The 21,862-nt window shown below is 47.3% G+C and overlaps 1 protein-coding gene across 1 annotated transcript in view; it reads right to left on the bottom strand.

Moving 5' to 3' along the window:
- Nucleotides 1–21,862, bottom strand: part of LOC119179546 (uncharacterized) — a 101,785-nt gene that overhangs the window by 20,424 nt on the left and 59,499 nt on the right. The window contains exon 2 of the mRNA XM_037430647.2: nucleotides 19,185–19,512. Coding sequence (XP_037286544.2) covers nucleotides 19,185–19,512 — 328 coding nt within the window. The remainder of the gene's footprint in view (nucleotides 1–19,184; nucleotides 19,513–21,862) is intronic.

The raw sequence follows: 21,862 nt of genomic DNA, 5'->3' as shown, positions 1-21,862 counted from the left end.
GCGGGTTGGCGTTGTGGAACCTATGCGGAAAAAAACGCGGGGCAAGTAAACAAAACACATACACAAGATATATTAGAGAGTTTTAGTACTGCGTAGGCTTTCTAGATACGCCTTAGTTTCACCAGACCCGTACAGAACCAACGTATTATGCGGGTTGGCGTTGTGGAACCTATGCGGAAAAAAACGCGGGGCAAGTAAACAAAACACATACACAAGATATATTAGAGAGTTTTAGTACTGCGTAGGCTGCGTACGTGGCGGCGTTGCGTACGTAAGGAGGCCACGTTCTGCGTAGTGCGCATGCGCAGACCGCAACGCACACGTATCGCGTTACGTACGCAGCCGCTACGTACGCACGCATGAGATGCGTGCGTGCGTACGTATGGACTGATCGCGTCGCTCTCGAACAAGTTCGCGACAGCGCGAGACTTCGTTTTGCAAAATGGCGGCACCGAAGGCAAGCACCGACCGGCTCTGTGGCTTAAAATATGGCCGTAATCTGGCTATAACACTTGGATTGGCTCAGATTGGCCGTCAACAACACGTGCCTCGATTTTGATCTACCAGATGGCGCAACACGCTTCACGCTCGTTACGTACGCGGGTACTACGGCGTACTAAAAGCCGATTAGTGGCAGAGGACGCCACGTAACGCAAGGCGCTTGCGTGATGCGTACGTAGCACCATTCCGCAGTACTAAAACTCTCTATTTCTTTGTTTCTCGAGATAGTCGAGCGGTGTTTTGATATCTGATAAAGGCGTTTACGCTAGCGTTTCGGTGGCGACGATGTGTTTACATCGTATTCAACTTCTCGGCACGTCATATGCGAGATAAACGAAGGTATCTCACATCGTGTCGAAATTGTGTGTCACATGCTGTGAGACCTGAGAGAGACACACCAAACGTGTTTGAGTTCACGTAGTAAGGGAACGATGTGACATGCCTCATGCGTGTTTATATAAGATACCTCAAATGCGTTTACTACCACATGGTGTGGGCACCATGTGAGGTACTTCATACGTGTTTTATAATCTCCCATCGTGCCTACGCTCAGTGTGAGATACCTAACAAGTGTTCATGCGAGGTACCTCACTTGCGTTCATAACCTCAAGCGGGGACAGTGTGTGCCACCTGATACGTTTTTTTATGTGAGATATCCCTGAAATGTGTATAATATCGCAACGCGTCTATACAATGTGAAGTACGTCATTGTGTGTTTAACTTGACATCGTGTCGATGACACGACTTCTATTACCTCATGTGTGTTTTTCTCATTCCTGCAATGAATGCGGTTTCATCAACATCTTCCCTCCTTCTTTTCCCACGAATACTTCAAGCCTCTTATTCCCTATTGTTTATATCAAGCGCTTGTAATTTAATCCGCTTTGAATCCAACATTCCTCTCAGCGGTAGATGAGGAACTCTGCCGTCCCCTTTCGCATTCCTTGGTGGCTGATGTGGCGAACCGGTGTTTGATATGGAATATGACGGATACTGACTGCGTGGTATGTGATATTAATACATTACTGTGATACACATGGCATATTGAATATGAACTGAACTATATAAACTATACGTTATAAAAACAATTGAAGACCCAAGAAGGAGGTCAAGACACCACAAACGCCACACGCCCTGTGTTTTAGAATGACTATATACTTGTCAGACAGCTCAGCTTTCATTCATTCATTGATTCATTCATTCATTCATTCATTCATTTTTATTTATTTGTTTGTTTATTTATTTCAAATACTCTCAAAGTACAAACAGTACCATGCCATCCACTGCGGGGGTCATGGAGGTGACTTCCTCGATGACGTTCGACGGTCACTGATTGCAGTATACTCAACTAGTATAGGGACCGTAGTATACATACAGCAAAATCAGAGCTTCTCCCCCGAAAAAAGCCGGCGCACTGCGGTAGGGTCCAAAGGAGGACCATCCGGTGTTTATTAGTGGACGCCGTGACATGGTGGGCGTAGTGCCCACTTCTGGAAGATAAGCCCTAGGTTACTTGGTATCTTTCCCGCATAAGCCTAATCTTACTCGATGCACGCGCATCTTTCTGAATATCACTCTCAAGTATTGTTAATCCTCTGGCGCCCTCCGTAGAATTTCCGTTCTCGCGATTACTGCTTCGTGAACGCTTGTCCTGATAAAATAATCGTATGTAACTGCTCGCTCTACCATATGTTCACCCGATCAACCTTGCTGGGCCCGTTTTCCTTTTCTGAACCCTTTTAATCTAAACTAACCTAGCCTAATACAATGTAATTTGCGAACCTCTTAACATTTGGACCGATGGGGTGACCACCGCGTCACTATAGACACTCCTGGTTTGTCGATTGTAGGAGCGTTCTATAGCTGACCACGATACTTGCGTTGCTATGGTGTATCTACAGTTTTATTAGTCCTATTTTTAACCCGTTACGATTATGCTGAACTACGCTCAGCAGCTAATGGCCGACGTCAGCGCCCAGTAGCGAAAGGAACAATACAAATTGAGTGGTTTCAGAAAAAAAGGATCCTAGAGGTATTAAGAGTGAATGTTTCTGCTACAGCGTAGACAATGGTAAGTCTCAACTTCAAAGCGAAACTCAAGGGACCGAGTCGTATCACTCAACACACCGCAGAGGGCCAGTCTTTCTTTCTTTCTTTCTTTCTTTCTTTCTTTCTTTCTTTCTTTCTTTCTTCTTCTTTCTTTCTTTCTTTCTTTCTTTCTTTCTTTCTTTCTTTCTTTCTTTCTTTCTTTCTTTCTTTCTTTCTTTCGGCGTTATCACAGGACGACATCGCATCAACGCGAATAAGTGATCTCTCTCCCGTGAAACAAAGTGCGTAATAACGCCAATGAAAAGCCATTACGCACTTTTGTTACGCCACTCTCCCAAACTCCGGGCAACCCTTTTTTGTATATATACATGTGGATATCTATACACGGACGTGTGTAACAATCCTAACACAAAACAAAGAAACGTCGCGGCCCTTTGGATGCCTGGCTTAATCGCTGCAGATGCGTAAAAGGTCGCAGCGCCCTCTCCTGAGAGATGTCATTAAGAAGAGCTTTATCTTCCATACTCCGCTGGTTCTGGTGGTGAGGAGTGGAGGGGGCGGGAGGTGACGCATATACACATGTATTCGTCGTTGTATAGCAGTATCACTGCAGTGGTGCACGGCACGAGTGACCGCTTGTAGCGTTGCACGCGTGCAAGTGCTCATCAGAAGGACGTAATCAAAAAACACACTGACGTGGAGAGCACTGCGCGAGGCTTTTTTTTTTTTTTTGCCAGGTCATGTAAAAAAAAAAAAACAATCTCTCGACGTCGTCGACATCTAATTCGAGACTCGGACGAGCAAAGAAACAATCTCGGGCTGAATTACACACGTACACACGTATAACCAACGCCTCCTAGAAAAACTATGCCTGGAACGTGGCTCTCTCTTCAATTGAGAGCTTGCTGCCAGCACAAAATCTTGGAGGCCGTGCCTCCTACCGTGTGTTGCGACCGTCCGCCGCGTGGGACCGCTCGCTTTCGTATTACTCTGTCACGCGACCGTTTCGTCACGTGACATCACAGCTGCTCGGAGGCAACCGTTTAGAGCATTGCTGTGTTCGCAGGGGGCGACCGCCACAGGCGTTCGCCTCCGTACCGGAGGGGGAGGGTAAAATCTGAGGGTAGGGCGGCGTGTTCGCGGCTCACGTTCCAGGCATAATTTTTCTAGGAGGCGTTGTTATAACCGTATACGCAGGTCTTTCGCGACAGGACGCGGTTGACATATCGCGAACGCACGTGCAGCAAGATATGCGAGAGTGTACGTAGGAACACTGCGCCTCGGAAAACGTGATGTTCGTCGCGATTACGCACGCCGGTGTACCGCATTTTAAAGACGACAGTCTTTCGTGGGGAACTTCGACGGAAAAATTTTGGTCTGTCTGTACGTTTGTCTGTTTGTCCGCCCTAACGATGCCTCAAACGGCATCAAACGGACAACCCCATTCGCAGCGCCCACCGATATTGCTCAAGGTTTAGCATTTATAGTTGTCCGATTGTCAATTAAAAAAAAAAAGCAAATGTTGCGCATATCTGAGGCGCCATAACAACACGTCTATGTTCTGTATGTCTGCCTTTATACTAGAAGAGGACACACACAAAACACTCTAAGGACTGTAGCGTTTAACGCGCTGCGCTGACAGTGCAACGCGATGCTCAAGAAGGTATTTCCAATGCTTTGCTACCACCACCTGCCCGTCGCTTTGCATTCTACAGCTTATCACCTCCGTGACTGGCGTGCATCTTTCTCCGCGGTCGCGCTACGCCTTCGTTTTCGAAGATAACTGCCAGATGGCACTCGTGCCTAACGTGCCTATAAAGGCACGAGCGCCATTAAGCAAGTAGACTTAACTAGAAGGAGGTTATCTCATTGGTGGCTAAAGTCAAGGCACGAGTGAAAATTAAACTCTTCACTGCAAAGTACAAATCCTCAAACTCACTTTTTAAGGAAAAAAAAGGAAATATAGTTTTGGGTTCATTAAGTATTACTGCTTGGTGGCGCTAGCCACCGCCCAATCTAAAGGGTACAGCCATATTCATCCATCCATCCATCCTAGATGCGCTCGTTCGTCTCCGCCACACGCTCGAGGCACTCCAACGCAGCGCCTTCACCAATTTTCTTGCGCAGAACATCAAATAAATGTTTTGTTCACTCTCTCCAGACGCAAGACTACCGTCTTTCGACGACGTTAATAGTGTAACATGTAGATTCGGGCCATTTTTTTTTTCGGGACGCGACACGCCATTCTTGTGCACAATCTCGTGCGCCCCTCGCTATGGAAAATCAGCTGGAAAGTTAAAGGGACAAACCATGGGTGACGAAAGTTGCGCTTTATGTTTAACGGTAGTAGCATTGGACAGAGTGCAATGGCGTCCTCTGTAGGGTGTACTAAGTGACAGAGGACGCGGCCAGAGCCAACTGTATACATCACGCCGGCTTCTCTGCCTCTCTGTATAAACCCGGTTACTGAAAGAAATCGGGCTGAAAGACAAATTGTGGCAGCGCACGGACAATGTTGCGATGCCGTACTTGGACTACGCTAGAATGACGACATTGTGGAGTCGTCGCAGACTGCTATTCTTCTCTTTCATTACTTTTGCGCCACCTTTTACAGTAAAAGCTGGCAGACTGGAAGACTTCCTCTGGTTAACGTCCCCAATTTCTCATCTTAATTTCTGTTTCTCTCTATGTGTCTCGCTACCGAGCTTTCGCCGCCTTCTACACAGTTCTGACTGAAATGTAAGTCAATGCCACGAATCATTCTCGTAAAGGCGTCACTTAAATGATGCTTCGAATCGTTTATGTTCTTATAAAACATCGATGTATGGAGTTTGTTTCATCAATATATATATATTTGGGAAGCTTTCCCCGAACTTTCTACTGATATTCAATCGATCTTTGTTAATGTCCCTTTTCGGTAACACGAGAGGACAAAGTCGGATCTCAGGGGTGGCTTCGTTCAAACTACGCGCCCTGAAATCCCGCGCATCAGTCTGAACTGCCAATTTGCGGGACGCGAAATGCTTGCACCGGCTACCGAAATCACAGGTAGCACTCAATCGTCCCACAGAAGGAAATGATAGGATGTACGACGGGCCGGGGTGTAGTGGTTTTAAAACAGGAGAAAAGAAGAGAAAGGTGAGCCCCGAAATTGTCTGCAGCTAAGTGCGACACCTCAGCAGTAGCTCACAAGGAATTGTATAAAGGGGGATTTTAGAGAAAAGGAAAAAATTGAGAGAAAAGGAAAAAAGAATTACACCAGCTCCCACTATAGGGAACCATGAGTGGGATAAGGAGGGATTAAAAGTGATAGAGAGAGAAAATGTGAGAGAAAAGGAAAAAAAAAAGACGCCATCTCCCATGCACTACAGGGAACCATGAGTAGCACTCGAAGCAGCGCATGGGTTGACTTATTGTTCCGTTCGTCACGGGCACCTTGCTCGATGTTAACGCGTCCTTGCAAGTGGAGCACACCATGAACTCTCTGTAGTTTCTGTGGCTCTTCCTCGTCCCGAATTCTGGTCGGAGCACGCCACGCGGTTTCATCGCGCGTCCGCAGAACCTCATCGAATTTAGGGTTGCAGCGCAATTACAGCCCTTATTACAATCAAATTTAACCAACTAGCCCAAATAGCCGTTCTTCTTGTTCCCCCGATGCCATCACGTGATTGATGAGAGAGTATACACGGGGGAGAGGCCACAGCCCCACAGACAGTTACGCATGTATGCCCGAACGCGCTAGCGTCTGCCAGCGCGTTCTGACTAGGATACAACGCGTTGATGCATCGCGCGTCTGTCGAATCTCGTTACTCCACGCCATCACATTATTGCGGAGAGAGTGTAAGGGGTAGATCAACGCCGACTAAATTTCAAGGCCGAAAGCACGTTAAAGAACCCCAGGTGGTCGAAATTTCCGGAGCCCTCCACTACGGCGTCTCTCATAATCATATGGTGGTTGTGGGACGTTAAACCCCACATATCAATCAATTATTCAAGGCCGAAAGGCTGCCGCAGTGACGTCAGAGGTTGGGGACCCAGCTGCTAAACTGAGCATGCTCAGTAAGTCTTTTATTTTTCCACATCTTTTATTCGGCCCAATCAAGCCGCAGCAGCTGCGAGAGCGGGAGCGTTGGTTCTCCTAAAACGCGAACGAAACACATGCTTTCCGCCGCGTTCGCGGCGTAACTGGGCCCCCACCCTCTGACGTCACTGCGGCAGCCTTTCGGCCTTGAAATTTAGTCGGCGTTGGGTAGATGCCACAGCGTCTTACCCAGCCCATTACATAAGCCCAAACGCGCTAGTACGTTCTGGCAGTGATTCGGCCAGCTATTGCGCATGCGCAGTAAAGGTGGCCAATCATACCGACCATAAGATGCTTCGCACTTCAAAGATGAGAGACACGGTTGAAGGAGTCCGAGGACGGGACACTGATCGGCGAGAGCTACACGGCACGGGCAGATTGCGTATGGTGGTCTGATCGGCGAGAGCAACGCTGGCTACTATAGATGGCGAACGACACAACCGTGAGCGAGAAATCCACCGAGAGAGTCCTGATTGGATGACACAATGAGAACCAAATAGAAACTTTAACTATACATATATGGTGAGCTCTCTAGACTCCGTGACTTACTCGGATTGTAGCGGAAATTGGCACAGGGCGAGAAAGAGGGTGTGACCGACGGTGTGTTGCTGCCATTCTACATCCGGTGTTCTCCATGCAGCAGAACGGTATTGTAACAGAAAGAAAAGAGAAAAAAGAAAGAAAGAAAGAAAGAAAGAAAGAAAGAAAGAAAGAAAGAAAGAAAGATAGAAAGAGAAAAGTTTCTACGTAGTAGGCAGTCATCGAGTTACCTGTCCACCGCCTGCGGCGGGCCATCGGCCACCGTGGTTGTCTCTTATTGGCCACGCCGCACCTTCGTACTTTGGAGACGGCCTTGTTTATGTATACAAACGCGCCTCAGAATCGCCACGATCTATAGGTCTCTGGCCTGCCACGCGGCAGGCCGTATAGACCACCTTGTGGATATATCCGTGACGCGTTCAGCGGAACGGGTGATTTGCTGCGCGAGTGCGGCGATCTCGAAATGCGTGAACACCGCCAGGAAAGCGATAGAATGCCCGTGCATACCTTACTCTAACGGCATATAACCCGCGCCTCAGATACGGGCCACACCATGGAAGAGCGCATGTGTGATGTTCTACGTGTTCGTCCGTGGAGTCGGTGGCGACCTCCCGTGACGGGATGCGTATATGACAGCCTGTAGAGAATTGGAAAAAAAAGTCACTTCGTTTTGGTGTGCACTCGCCTAAGCTGATGACCTCCGATGGATGGCGCTTACCCACAAAGGGGGACGGGCCAAGAACCGGGCGGCAGGATACTTAAATGAAACTAAGATGAAAATGAAGCCAATCTGAAAAAAGTAGTTTAAAAATAATACTACCAAAAAACAGAAATTTTTGCTGAGCAAGCGGTCAAACCATCTGTTGTTTTTGATAGACATAGCTACGAATTATAAACTAAAGTTCCGAAAAGGTTAGGGTTCACTAGCACGGTAATCTTTTAGTTGCGTTGATGTAATCAAACACAGTGGAGCATATATCCCTGTGACAGTAGCCTAAGCTGGCTGGAAGGCGAAATGCGTCTTCTTCCTTCTCTTCTTTTTTTCTTCCCGGATTCCGTGATCGGAGGCATTGCGAAGTTTTGTGCACGTAACGTAGTTTCGCAACACTGCCGCCGTGATTGGCCTCTGTTTGATTACGCGACGATGTGGTGTGATGGACGTCGTCATGATACGATGATATTTTTCACCTGGTTCGTGCTGACATCGCCGCCCCCGGTCACTGCACGCGTTCTATGACTCATATAAGGCTTTCGCCCTAAAAATACAAATTGTTCAGCTGCCCTCCACCTTTAGCTTCCAGAGTGCCATCTGTATATCCATCGTGTATAGGCTTCATTGTTTCCGCCCAAAGTCAACTTGCCCTCCATTGAACTGCCAGTTCGCATTACATGACCAAATTAAGGCAGCTTAAGACTCATATTACCTTCGGTTCGAAGGAACGTTCGAAATTGATGTCGCCTTTTAATGTGATATTTTTATTTAGTTTTTTTCCGGAAGATCTGAAGCAAGGCTTTTCTTGATTATATAGTTAAGCAACCTTGAGGTCTACAGTCCGAGTCCACTCGAGGTTGTCGCTGCCACCACCGTCGCAATCAATCAATCAATCAATCAATCAATCAATCAATCAATCAATCAATCAATCAATCAATCAATCAAATACTATTTCGCATTCGCCGGCTATACACCAGTCAATAAAGGGAGAAAGTGGTATAGAACTGCAAATTTGCTGCTTTGGTTCCATCGGCATTAGTAATAATTGTCGCCGCCATATTCATGTCGTCGTCAGCAGCAGTCAGCAATCATCATCATTTTAGGGCCTCGAAAGGATTAAGACTAGTCGGAGAGGTTCATACGTGTTCACCGTCGGAGCGAGGCTAAAGTCCACTCCCATCTTTGGCCGCGGCAATTTAGATAAGCAATAACACGCGCCCTAATTCTGGCAATACGGTGTACACTGTATACATTTCGCTACTAATGCTCTTCTCAAAACTCCCTATACGCAGCACGAGAAATGCGCGCGCAAATGCGGCACACCCGCACGCTGCCTGTACGATCACATCCGGAAGAGCATCGAACGACGTTATTATAAAACGGAGCGCCACACACACACACACACACGAGCGCGCGCGCTTCCAAGAACTACATTCATGTCCACATCCAAAAGCCATCTGTACTGCGCTAATGCAATGAACTGACGAATATACATAAGCACCCGCATACGTCGGCATCCACGTTCCCACTGCTGCACGTGCTCGCGCGAAACAGGCAATGCATACCACTCCACACACGTACGTAAACAAACAAACAAACAAACAAACAAACAAACAAACAAACAAACAAACAAACAAACAAACAAACAAATGGTCATGCATTACACTGATGCGTACATCACGCACGGACATATGCGTCTGCAGACGCCCACTAGTGTACGCAGAGGGCAGCTACACCAAACATGTGCATATACCCCTCATACGATCGTATATTCGTACGCTCACCCACACGCACTACAGCCACGCGGTGAAGTCACAAACACGCCGGATCCGTGTACGCAGGCGCAGAAAGTTACATATATAGCGCAGCGAGCAGCGTGCTAACGTACAGACAGCACGAACACCCGGAGGCGACGACTGGGGCCGCACCCTGGTGTCGTCTCTGTGAAGCCTACACACGCCGATGATATCGGGGGAAGGCTGCTGCATTGCTCTGTGCGAGCCGTTTTGTGGCACGCGTCGAAGGCCGCTCATTACGAACACGCCCACCGGTGGCGCTCGCTGCCCCGGACGTCGAAGACCGGGTCTGTCGGCCAGTGCAGCAGGGTCGGTTGGGCGGACGGCTTCGGTCGAAGAGCTGCGTGCCTTACTTCTAACGCGCTTCTAACGGAACGAGCGTGGCCCAGAGCCGAGCGCTGGGGGCACTTGTGTCACCTGTGCGGCCAGCGCCCAAGTGCGCGGCGGACTCGTTTGGAAATGCAGCGCGCTGTCGTGCATCATAGTTTCCTACGGTATTCGCTATCTATCTATCTATCTATCTATCTATCTATCTATCTATCTATCTATCTATCTATCTATCTATCTATCTATCTATCTATCTATCTATCTATCTATCTATCTATCTATCTATCTATCTATCTATCTATCTATCTATCTATCTATCTATCTATCTATCTATCTATCTATGTATCTATCTATCTATCTATCTATCTATCTATCTATCTATCTATCTATCTATCTATCTATCTATCTATCTATCTATCTATCTATCTATCTATCTGTCTGTCTGTCTGTCTATCTATCTATCTATCTATCTATCTATCTATCTATCTATCTATCTATCTATCTATCTATCTATCTATCTATCTATCTATCTATCTATCTATCTATCTATCTGTCTGTCTATCTATCTATCTATCTATCTATCTATCTATCTATCTATCTATCTATCTATCTATCTATCTATCTATCTATCTATCTATCTATCTATCTATCTATCTATCTTGCGACGAAGACACGTGGGATGCGGTACCCGGACTTAACAACGAGGCTTGTTGCTGACTTGAACGTGGTGTGTGTGACAACAGTTACGAATGCCGAAAATATGACTTACATGTAAGCAATACTTTCTCCAATGGTGCGTTAACTTCTAGGCATGTGCTCGCGTCGTGCATTAACCCGATTTATTAGTGCACAGGGGCGGGCGATGCTTGAGAACAGTGGATTGTGAGTGTCTGCTTCGTTCGCCGGTTTCCTCTACGTTCAAGCTCACTTCGAGGAGTTTTCGAATAGCGTATGCAAAGCTTCGCGTTGCGCATGCATCGTACGCTAACCGCTTGCGGGCTCCCGTTAAGTGACGGAAATAGCGGGTGACCACAACGCACACGCAAACTTAGCGTACGCTATTCAAAAATACCCTATAAATTTTTTATTTATTTACAATACTTTACAGGCTCCTTATCAGAACATTGTGTAGGGTATACGCTTTCGGCCGTATGTGCTGGAAAAGACAGCGTTTGCCTCGACGTCAACCAGCTTACCAGAATGAGTGCTTCGGACTGATATTTATTCAAGATCAACAAAGATCAGTTTTTTTTAATCTACGTGCAGTACTCACGAATCGAAAGGCAACATTGTGTGTGTGTCTGTGTGTGCGTGCGTGTGTGTTTGTGATAAGCGCGTCAGGTCGCTGTAAACCTCTCCGTCAATGATAACGTTGGCTCGGGAGTGTTTGAGCCAAAGTTACGCCGATGTGACACGGAACTGCAGTCGCTGGAAATGAGAGTATGTGCATTACTTACCCTAAAGTTCGGGCTTTTCAGTCCGTAAACGCTGCACGTGTGTATGCGAAGTGATGGTCAAGTACGTTAAGCTGTTTTTGTCGTTACTGTCACCCTACACATCGGACGTATTCGACGAAGGCTTGAATTGCGGTATGAAAATAGGCGCCATCAGCTAAGTACGTTGGAACTGTGACCTCTGAATGAGCAGTGAATTGGCCCCTTTGCATGCCGTTCTGCAGCGTCTTTTGTGTTTCTGGGTAGTGCATGCAGTGCTTAGTGCTCGGCCACTGGCACCAAGGTCGAGAATTCGATGCCCGCTCCTGCGGCCTGTGTATACACTGTGCGATGTTTGTACGTGCCAAGCAACAACAGATGGTCGAGATTTCCGGAAGCCTCTACCACGGTGTGCCTCGTATTCACACCGGCCTTTCGGCGCGTAAAACTGGATATATTATTATTTTCATTATTATTGTTATTATTAGCAGTGTCGTTCACGAAAGGCTTTTCACCGAGTGACGACCCCTCTTCAGAGACCCCAAAGACTCAGAACGATTTTGCGCGTAATAGCAAAGTACAATTTCACAATCTCCCTCTTACCGCTCGGTAAGCCAAAAAACGAGCGAAAAGAAGAAAAAAGAAATGTGGGTTGAGACGGCACCTTGAGATTGCCGCACCGAACACCGTGAAGCCATATATTTTGAGGCGCCTATACTAGAGGTCCCACACAGCTTCTAATCGATAAAAAAATGAAGGGCATTGCCATCTGTGGGTGCCGTTAGACCTAGCATACGAAGTTTCAGAAAACTTTCATCGAGTGAATGTCGCAAAAATACGAAAAATGAATTTTTGAAATTTCTGACGTCATGCACTACGATTTTTGGCGCGATATTTAAAAATGAAATCTCAACGTTCATTTTCTCCGCTGATAATGGACTTGTGATAGCGAAACACAAGTCATTAGAGTTCTCAGAGTGCAGTTTAACAATCTGAACCAAGTCAGTGTTTCTATTTAGCGTATCTAAAAAAAGAAAAAAAAAATAGACGGCCACGTGTTCGCGCTAGTGACATCTCTGCGCCATCGGAAATGACTTCAGGCCCGGAGGAACCACGGAATGCTATTTCCATTTTCGTCTTGCTACGTAGCTTTGCCGTAAACACACATCACGACCCGCCCGGCCTTGCACGCCGCAGTGGTGGCGATTCTGCAGCTGCATGGGTCCTCCTTTATTGCCAGGGCAATGTTTATTCCGTGCCGGCGGTGGCCGGCATTGCATGAGCGGTAAGCGATGCGGAACGCGAGCACGATTGAATTGCTCGACTCGGAAGTCGTGTTGTGATATAAAAAAAAGAAGAAAAAGAAATACACCGACGCTCTTCTTGCTGGAACTGCGGAGTTTGGCGCCTCGCAGCAGTTGGATCTTTGACGAAGTCAGAGACCGTACTAAAAAAAAAAAAAAAAAAGAAGGGGACGCGATAGCGCTTATTTCACTGAGGATTAATTTACCATATTCGAGCTGATGGTTTGGCGGCAAATGAGCCGAGTGGTTGCCTAAAGCGACATCGAATGTTTTTGCTTATAAGACGTCAAGTTACCTCAGAGGTTTGACAGTGTAACGATGTAGTGCAGCCTCGAAGGGGACCTATAATAAGTGGTAATAATTGTTGGGCTTTTATGTACAATCGTGAGGAACACCGTTATAGGAGGCTCGAGGAATTCCGACCGTCTGATGTTCTTGAACGTGCTTCGAAATCGCGCGCTGCACGGACATCTAGCACTTCGCTTCCATCGAAGTGTGACCGCGGCTGCGGCTGGCATCGAACCTTCCTACTTCGGGTCAGAGAGTGCTGCTACTGCTACGCCACTGCGGTGGACCAAAAGGTGACCGAGGACGCGACGTGAAGTTGCCTCGGAGGTTACTCGAAGTAACGTCGATTTTTCTCGATGACGAGATCAGGCGTTACCTCGGAGGTTGGCCAGTGTTATCTCCAAGTGATCACTTGTGCGATATGAAGTCACCCCAGATGCTTCTCAGTGTAGCCTCGAAGGTGACCGATGAGGGAATGGGACGTTGCCTCAGTGGTTACTATAAGTAACGTCAAGCGTGATCAATTATACGATAATAAGTAACCTTGGAGGTTGGTTGGTGTTATCTCCGTGTGATCACTTGTGCGATATGAAGTTACCTCAGAGGCTTCTCAGTGTAACATTGAAGGTGACCGATGAGGGAATGGGAAGAAGCCTCAGTGGTTACTAGAAGTAACGTCAAGCGTGATCGATTATACGATACCAAGTAACCTCGGAGGTTGGTCAGTGTTATCTCCATGTGATCACTGGCACGACATGAAGTCACCCCAGAGGCTTCTCAGTGTAGCCTCGAAAGTGATCAATGATGGAATGTGAAGTTGTCTCAGTGGTTACTAGAAGTAACGTCAAGCGTGATAGATGATACGATAACAAGTAACCTCGGAGGTATGTCAGTGCAACCTTCATGTTATCAATGATGCGATATCAGGTTGACCCAGAGGCCACTCTGTGTAATCTCGAAGGTTACCGATGATGTCATGTGACGGCATACATCTGATGTTACTCGAAGTAGCTTCAAGTGTTATCGATGGTGCGATGTGGAGTTACCTCAGAGGTTAATCAATGTACCTTCAAAGGTCATCGATGTGAGTTCGCCCTTACCGCAGGTGGTACTCTGAGAAACTGAAATCTCGAAAGTGACCGATGATGCGGAATGTAGTTACATCGGAAAAATTCTCTGCAGAACCATGGTTAGCTGCCGACAATCTTGGATGCCGGTGTTGTAATCAACATCAGTGACCGCAGAAGTTGTCAGTACAAGATAACCGTGGTCACTTCAAGAGCTGCTGCCATGGTGCCAAGTGGTAGAACATGTGCTTGCCTGCTGCCATGGTCTCTGAGAAATGTGTCTATAGAGATTCTGTTGCATTTCTACGAGACTTTATAGCGAAACATTAGGTTTCTTGTCGTCATGAATGCATCTCTTCTTGAGATAAACTTGAATGCCACGGTCGATTTGTTTGATGGTCGCGCCTGTTATCTCGAATATTCTGGTACATACAACCTCCTACGTGTTTCAAATTTTCCTCTGGGATGACGCAAGCGACAAATGTAGCTGAAGTCAAGTCCGTTTCTCTAGCCGCTACAATTCATCTGATAACATTGCGAATCGCACACAGAAAACATGATAAATAAGAGGAAAAGTTCTGCTCTAAGTAGTAGAGAACAGAGAAAGTGCGTTGCTTCCTGAAGTCACCAACTTGTGCCGTATATATGTCTACAAGTCTAGGCGTCATTGCTGCAGCTGACAGAAGCCGTCTGCAGAACCTGTTTCGTGTGCCTAAAATCGGATAGTAGAGTAAAATCGGACAGTAGGAGATTTTCCTCCTCGGGGAGCACGAGTTTCTGCGGCACTGGTCGTGCCCTTTCGACAATGTTGAACACGAAAGGGTAACACTCATATTTCCACCGACGTGGTGCTAAGGAGCGCCCGTTGATAGTTATTCGTGATTTCGTTTGTAAGCAATTGTGTTTCATTGCATCTATTGTATCGTTATACCGTTCATTGTATCATGACATCGCATGAATTCTTGTGTACACGTACGTATGCCAACATTGTCATGCATATTAGAGCAACGATGTCTTTCTTTCAACGTAGTGATGTTGGTCGTGGTACATAGATCTGTCGAAATACATGTGCCCATTACTGGAATGTTATGAAAGTTTTGTTTTTTTATATAGTGTAAATAAACTTTTTCTAAACACTACCCAGTACTCTAAATCGTTATGGCGTTTGCTACGGGACGGCTATATGCTCTCCCATAGTGGAGTACCTAGTACTCTAAATCGGTACCCACTTTTTCTAAACACACAGACACAATGTGGGGTTTTTTTGTGCAACTGTTTATGTCAGCTATGTTTTTTTTATTTACATTATGACGCTATTTGTGGAACGGATGCACATCACGTGGGTTAGCACATGCAAGCCTCCTGTTATCCGGGAGGCGTTGATTTGGCGTGGTCGAATGAGCCTTGCAATCAACGAAGGAAGCAGCTGCCAAGTCTTGCTTTCGTTATTAGGACTATAGAGGAAACGCGGTAAAGGGTTGGGGGGAGGGGCAGCATTGCCGATGATGACGTTAGTAGTGCTGAGCTGTTAGAAGCTAGCACTCACCTCATCGATAAATACGGAAAGGAACGCGCTTTGTTCATCGCGGAACTCTTCTTGTAATCAGTCGTTAAAAATATATATATTTGCTCGTCTCTGGCACGTCTTCTCCTGGTCCCATCAGTGAGGGGCAGACGAAACAAAGCAGACAGACGAAGCGGAAACGAAACAGCCGGAATAGCAGACGACGAACGTCGTCTGCTGAACCGCCTTCAGCTGGGTCTTCCTGCGTGCGCAGCAGTTTTCCTTGACCGATCGTGGTCATGCTCGGGGAGACGAGCGTGCCAGCGCGAGCATCCCTTGAACACAGAGGTGGGGTCAGGGCGGCGGCTAGCGACTGGGGAGTGTGGAACTGAACAGTTGCGGGGAGGCGCGCCGACAGCCTACGAACGCGCTGAAAAAAAAAAAAGAAAGAAAAGCGGACGTGCCATATCTAGCAGACGACGACGTGGCCCGTACCGGGAGCAGACGACGTGATGATCACTGACGCCCGCGGCGCCCTCTGTTCCGAGGCGATGGCGCTAACGAGTTCGAGGGCTTTCACGTCTGCCACTGACTTGGACGTGACAGCCGGATGCTCTTACGACTGCACTATGTAATAAAGACCGATAAACAACAAAGCTAGCAGAACTTTAGTGGGTAAAGCGGGCATTCGGCCGTGCACGCGGCTGCGCCTGACGCGCCCAGTGGCCGGACGTGTTCTGTGCTGGACAGCGTAACTTCCGTAGGCTGGGCACACGATGCGGCGTTCGCTTCCTTTCGTTCGCTTCTTCTTCTTCTGTTTGCGTCAGCTGTAACTGGGGGTAATCGACGGCGCGGGCTGAATCAATAGTGTGAACAGTCTGACACCCGAAGAAAGACACATTCGCCGCCATTGTTTGCTATTCGCTTTCGCGAAGCCTAAATGGCGTTACCAGGGTCCATTCTGCGTCCGCCGTTTTGGTGCGCAGTATGTTGCTCGTTTGAATTTGCTAAAACTGAATAATGCGTCTGAATGTCTCACTGGGGTTGCAGGAATTGATTCTTGAGAGAATGCACAGCTTTTGCAGGTGTGGCAAAGGTATTGAGGGTTGTCGTATTATAGAAAGTCTGGATTTACCGTCCTGTGACAACAGGTGGGATGCTTCCGCACACCATGCACCATTGATTATTCGGAGCCAAAAGAAGTGTTCAGAGTAGAGGTGAAAAAAGAATACCAATAGGCTGTCCCAGAAAAAAAAAATGTTCGGCTCGAGATGTCACACAAAGCAGATATGCTTACTTCTCTGGCGTTATACACACGTTATGGAGATTCAGCGGGTGTCACACCTGGTCATAACATTTTCAATGCCGTACGACCATCGTAAACGATCATAATATTCATAAATGCACAGTGTCGTCACACTATGTGTGACTTTTCGGCCCGACATTAGAAAGTGCAAATGTGGTTAATTCTACAGCAAACAGAACTCTCGCTCTGAAGGCCCCGCCGTGGTGGTCTAGTGGCTAAGGTACTCGGCTGCTGATCCCGCAGGTCGCGGGATCGAATCCCGGCTGCGGCGGCCGCATTTCCGATGGAGGCCGAAATGTTGTAGGCCCGTGTGCTCAGATTTGGGTGCACGTTAAAGAACCCCAGGTGGTCGAAATTACCGGAGCCCTCCACTACGGCGTCTCTCATAATCATATGGTGGTTTTGGGATGTTAAACCCCACACTGGTACAGTGGAACTCAACAGACTTCACAAACGTGCGCCTGCATAACTTGGATCCCGATCTGCAGCTTCATCTTCCTTCAGGGATATCTCGAGCTGAGGAGACTCTTCTATGCCGCCTGTGGCTTGAAGTGGCCTTCATTAACGCATACTCTCATCTCATTGGAATGGCCAGCTCTTCTACATGTACTTACTGCAACTGCGAAGAAACCATCGCGCACCTTCTATGTGAGTGCACGCATTTCAACGCACCAATACAAGAACTGACTGCAGCTCTGGATAGACTGGATGATCGGCCTTTGTCGGAACAGAGGATTCTGGGTCATTGGCCGAGCCCATCCTCAGCCCGGAAGGCTTTGAAAGCTTTGCTGCGCGTTTTGCGGACAACTGGCCTCAAAGACAGACTTTAGTGTCTTATACTCTTTGATGTTGCCTTTCCTCTGTCGCTATTTTTTTTTGCAATTTCTCTCTCTTTCTCTTCGCAACATTTTTTATCATCTTTTTAGTACCCTCACCCCTTTCCCCAGCACAGGCACAGGGTAGCCAGCTGGTCTAAGAACTGGCTAAACTCCATGTTCTTCCGCTTAATCTCCGCCCCCCTCCTCCTCCTCCTCCTTAAACACCTCATATCAATCATTCAATCTCGCTGTGAAGATTGCGCGAATGTCATCAAAAGTATGCATTGACCCCTCTGTCACCATGAAAGACAGTTTGTTACGCAGCGAGCGCTGCTTATCAAGCAATATGGACTAATTCGACTTGAGTTTGGGACGCTTGGCGATTGCCATGTTCCCGAAAAGATGCGCTGCTCGGTACTCCCATCGAGCTTTGCTGACTTTCATGAAGCAAACCGATTTGGCCTCGTGCTTAAGACACTTTTTCGGGCGTCTATTTGTGTCTCAGTTTGTTATTTGTTTTTTGTTTCCTATTTTTTCCCCTTTATGTTACCCCGATTGATTGATTGATATGTGGGGTTTAACGTCCCAAAACCACCATATGATTATGATAGACGCCGTTGTGAAGGGCTCAGGAATATTCGACCTCCTGAGGCTTTTTGAGGTGCACCCAAATCCGAGCACATTGGCCTACAGCATTTTCGCCTCCATCGAAAATGCAGCTGCCGCAGCCGGGAAAGTAGGCAGGTGTTGTGCCCCATTAGGTCGCAGTTGTCAATCTGTTCCCCTTCTATTTCGTCTGTGTCGTCGTGTATTCTGCGTGTCCAAACCTAATAATAATAATAATAATAATAATAATAATAATAATAATAATAATAATAATAATAATAATAATAATAATAATAATAATAATAATAATAATAATAATAATAATAATAATAATGACAGGGGCCCCCTTTAGCTCTTGGCAGTTGGTCAGCACCCGTTCATTCAGGCTACACTACCTCCACACTATACCCTCCCGTTCTGAGAAACACTTCAGACGCTTGCACTTTTTTTTATCATATTGCTACAGGCACGTTGACATTTTGTGGGACGATCCGCGTGTGCGCCTGACGAAGAGGACGAAGGGTGGTCTCCACTCGGTCGCTGGTGAACCGATCACGCCACTACTGCTGGTTTCGAGTACACCTCATCCACAGCCTCGTCGATACGGCGTCGCGTCTTATCCGTAACAATATATTGAGCGATCGCAGCGCCACAATTTTCCCCTAGTGGCATTAGCACGAAGCTCTATAACAATGCCTACGAGGTCAGTGAAGCGAGTTCGCACGTGCATTATACGTGCACGTGCAATATACCATATAGTACTCCGATTGAGGGAATGCGATAACCTATTGAGGAACAGTGCGGGACAATGGAGCTATTGAGGCACTATATGGTTGTCGTCGTCATACTCACGTCGAGCGGTCTCGCGTTGGACATGAACTCGATGGGGATCTTGAAGAGTGGCGACAGCACGGCCGCCTGCTGCTGCGCGGGCGTCTTGTTGCGCACGAAGGTGCTGACGTAGTAGATGGGCGAGTCGCGCATCGAGTTCCTCATCGAGGCGCCCATCGAGGCTCGCTTCCACAGGGAGCGCAGGAAGGAAGAGGCCACCAGGGCTCCCGAAGCGGCGTTACTGCCGCTCCGTCGGCCGGTGAGGAACCCCGAGGCGCCGTGGGAGCCGCACAGGACCAGCAGGAGCGCGACCAGTAGGCCCAGGGACCACAGCTGGGAGGGTTTGCACCTGCGTCGAAAAGGTCCCGTGATTGAGACGGAAACTCTACTTTACTGTGTCGCATGAGGTTGGGCGTGGCATTTACGAATTCGTACTCTCGTCTCCTTGGAATGGCGAGCACTTCGGCATGCAACATCTGCGCCTGCGAGGAAACGCTTGAGCACATTCTATGTCATTGCCCAGCATACCAGACCGAACGACGTATTATGGAAGCCAAGCTCTGTCAGCTGGATTAACGGCCGCTTACAGAAGAGAAGATCCTGGGACCTTGGCCGACGGCTTCCCATACGCGCAAAGCCACGAAAGCCCTCTTGTACTTTTTAAGGAACACCAAACTTCACGATTGCTTGTGAAAGAACTGTGCGAGGCCGTGCTGTGTAGTTTCGAGCTGACTATTTATGCTTCTCTTTCTTACTCCTCTTCTTTTCTGTCTCTTTTCGTTCTATTATTTCCCTTTTCCCCCACCCCAAGTGTAGGGTAGCCAACCGAGCTAAGCTTGGTTAACCTCCCTGCCTTTCCTCTCTATTTATCTCTCTCTAAGGAACGACTCTGGTCACTCGACGTGGCTTAATTGTCTTCATAGGCGTGCAGACAAAGAAATGGGGGGAGGGGGCATACCCTCCCTTTTTGATCGCGGAAGGAGCCTCATAGGATCACTGCCGATTGGGCGTGTTGGTAAAGGTTCATGATGAAACAAGCGCAGAAATACACACACACTCAGAGAGGACACAGACAAGCGCTTGCTAGCAACTGAAAATTCTATTTCGAAGCGAACACTAATATATACATCACACGCATGTACGTCATTCCCGACTTCCCCTGTCATCATCAACAACGTGATGCAACAAGATATGCACGCGCCCACAACCGGAAACAAACACGTGTCAAGAACTAAGAAAAGAAAACGTAAAAAAAGAACAAAAAAAACAAAGAAACAAGAACAAAAACGTAACCTAGAGAAAAACACTGTGATATGTGACGTCCAAAAAAGCAAATTCCGCATCTGTTAGTAGAACTAACGCTTGACTCACGCAACTGTCCCCTCCTTTCCTTATTCTACAAGCCTCATAGTCTGCCCAAACCTTCACTCAGTCCCATAGAGTTTCCTAAAGTTAACTAGAGGAGACTCTGACGCTGCGATCGTTAAGCGACCATGGGAATGATGCGTGGTACACGGATTTGCCCCGTCTTCGTACTTGCGGGCGGCGAATCGTACTTGTGGGCTTCGTTTATTGCTGTGTTTCGGTTTAGTTTCGAAGGAAATAACGAACGCTTTTGAACTTCGTCACCCGATTTGAAACGGTAAGCCTGAAAGAGTAAGGTGGTGAAGCACAACCGCTGAATATTTGCTGATATTCGTTTCGTAAGAAAACAGCGCTCCAAGCCACACGAACGCATACGGAGCCGGAAGGACGAAAATTTGACGAATACGTGTACTACCCATACTTCCTACGCTCGCTGAAGCGCCTTGCGTTGCAGCTCCCATAGACACTAGCGCCAGAGTTACCTCTAGTGTATATTTAGGAAACTCTATGCTCAGTCAGACCTGTACCATCATTATTTCATAATCATAATCATCATCATCATCGTCATCATCATCCTGACTGTTTCAACTGCAGGACATGTTCCGGCCATCAAACCATCAACCCGGTACTGTGCTTGTTGCGGCCGCGTTATAACAGCAAACTTGATCGCAATTACCGACCGAACTTCGTCTCCACTCGCGCATTCGTCTATCTTGAAAACCAGTTTGGTACTCGTAATGACCAAGTAGTTATCTAGCCTACGCACGACGTTCTAGGCCCATTCGCATTACTCTTTTTGATTTCGACTAAGATGCCATTAACACCAGTTTGTTTTCTGACCTATCTGTTTCCATTGGTCGCTGCGTCGTCCTCAATCTAAGTTGAACCTTCTTTGTAAGCATTCAGGTTTCTGCTCCGTAGGTTAAGTACCGGTTAGATTAAGCTGTTATACTCTTTACTGTTGTCTCACAGTGGCAAACTGTCCTTCGTTATGTGAGAACGCTTGCCAAATGTACTTCGTACCATTCTTTCAGTTACTTCAGTCTCGTGGTCCGGCTCCGCAGCAACTACCTGTGCTAAGTAGACGTATTCCTTCACTTCAACCTACAGTGCCTCGCTACCCATAGCAGAGCGCTGTTCTCTTACGAGCCTGTTTTATATTACCCTATAGTTCCTTGCATATTAATTTTCAGACCTACTATTTTGCTTCCCTTGTTGAACTCGGCAATCGTGACCTGGGATTCGTCTCCTTAGTTACTAATCAATGCAATCATAATCAACTTGTCCGAAGGGTGCGATCTGATAAACCAGAGCGACATCGAGACGAGAAGGCC

Source organism: Rhipicephalus microplus, chromosome 7, assembly GCF_043290135.1.
Source record: "Rhipicephalus microplus isolate Deutch F79 chromosome 7, USDA_Rmic, whole genome shotgun sequence".
NCBI lineage: Eukaryota > Metazoa > Arthropoda > Arachnida > Ixodida > Ixodidae > Rhipicephalus > Rhipicephalus microplus.
Note: the sequence above shows the minus strand (reverse complement) of the source record. Positions and strands in the feature narration are given on the sequence as shown.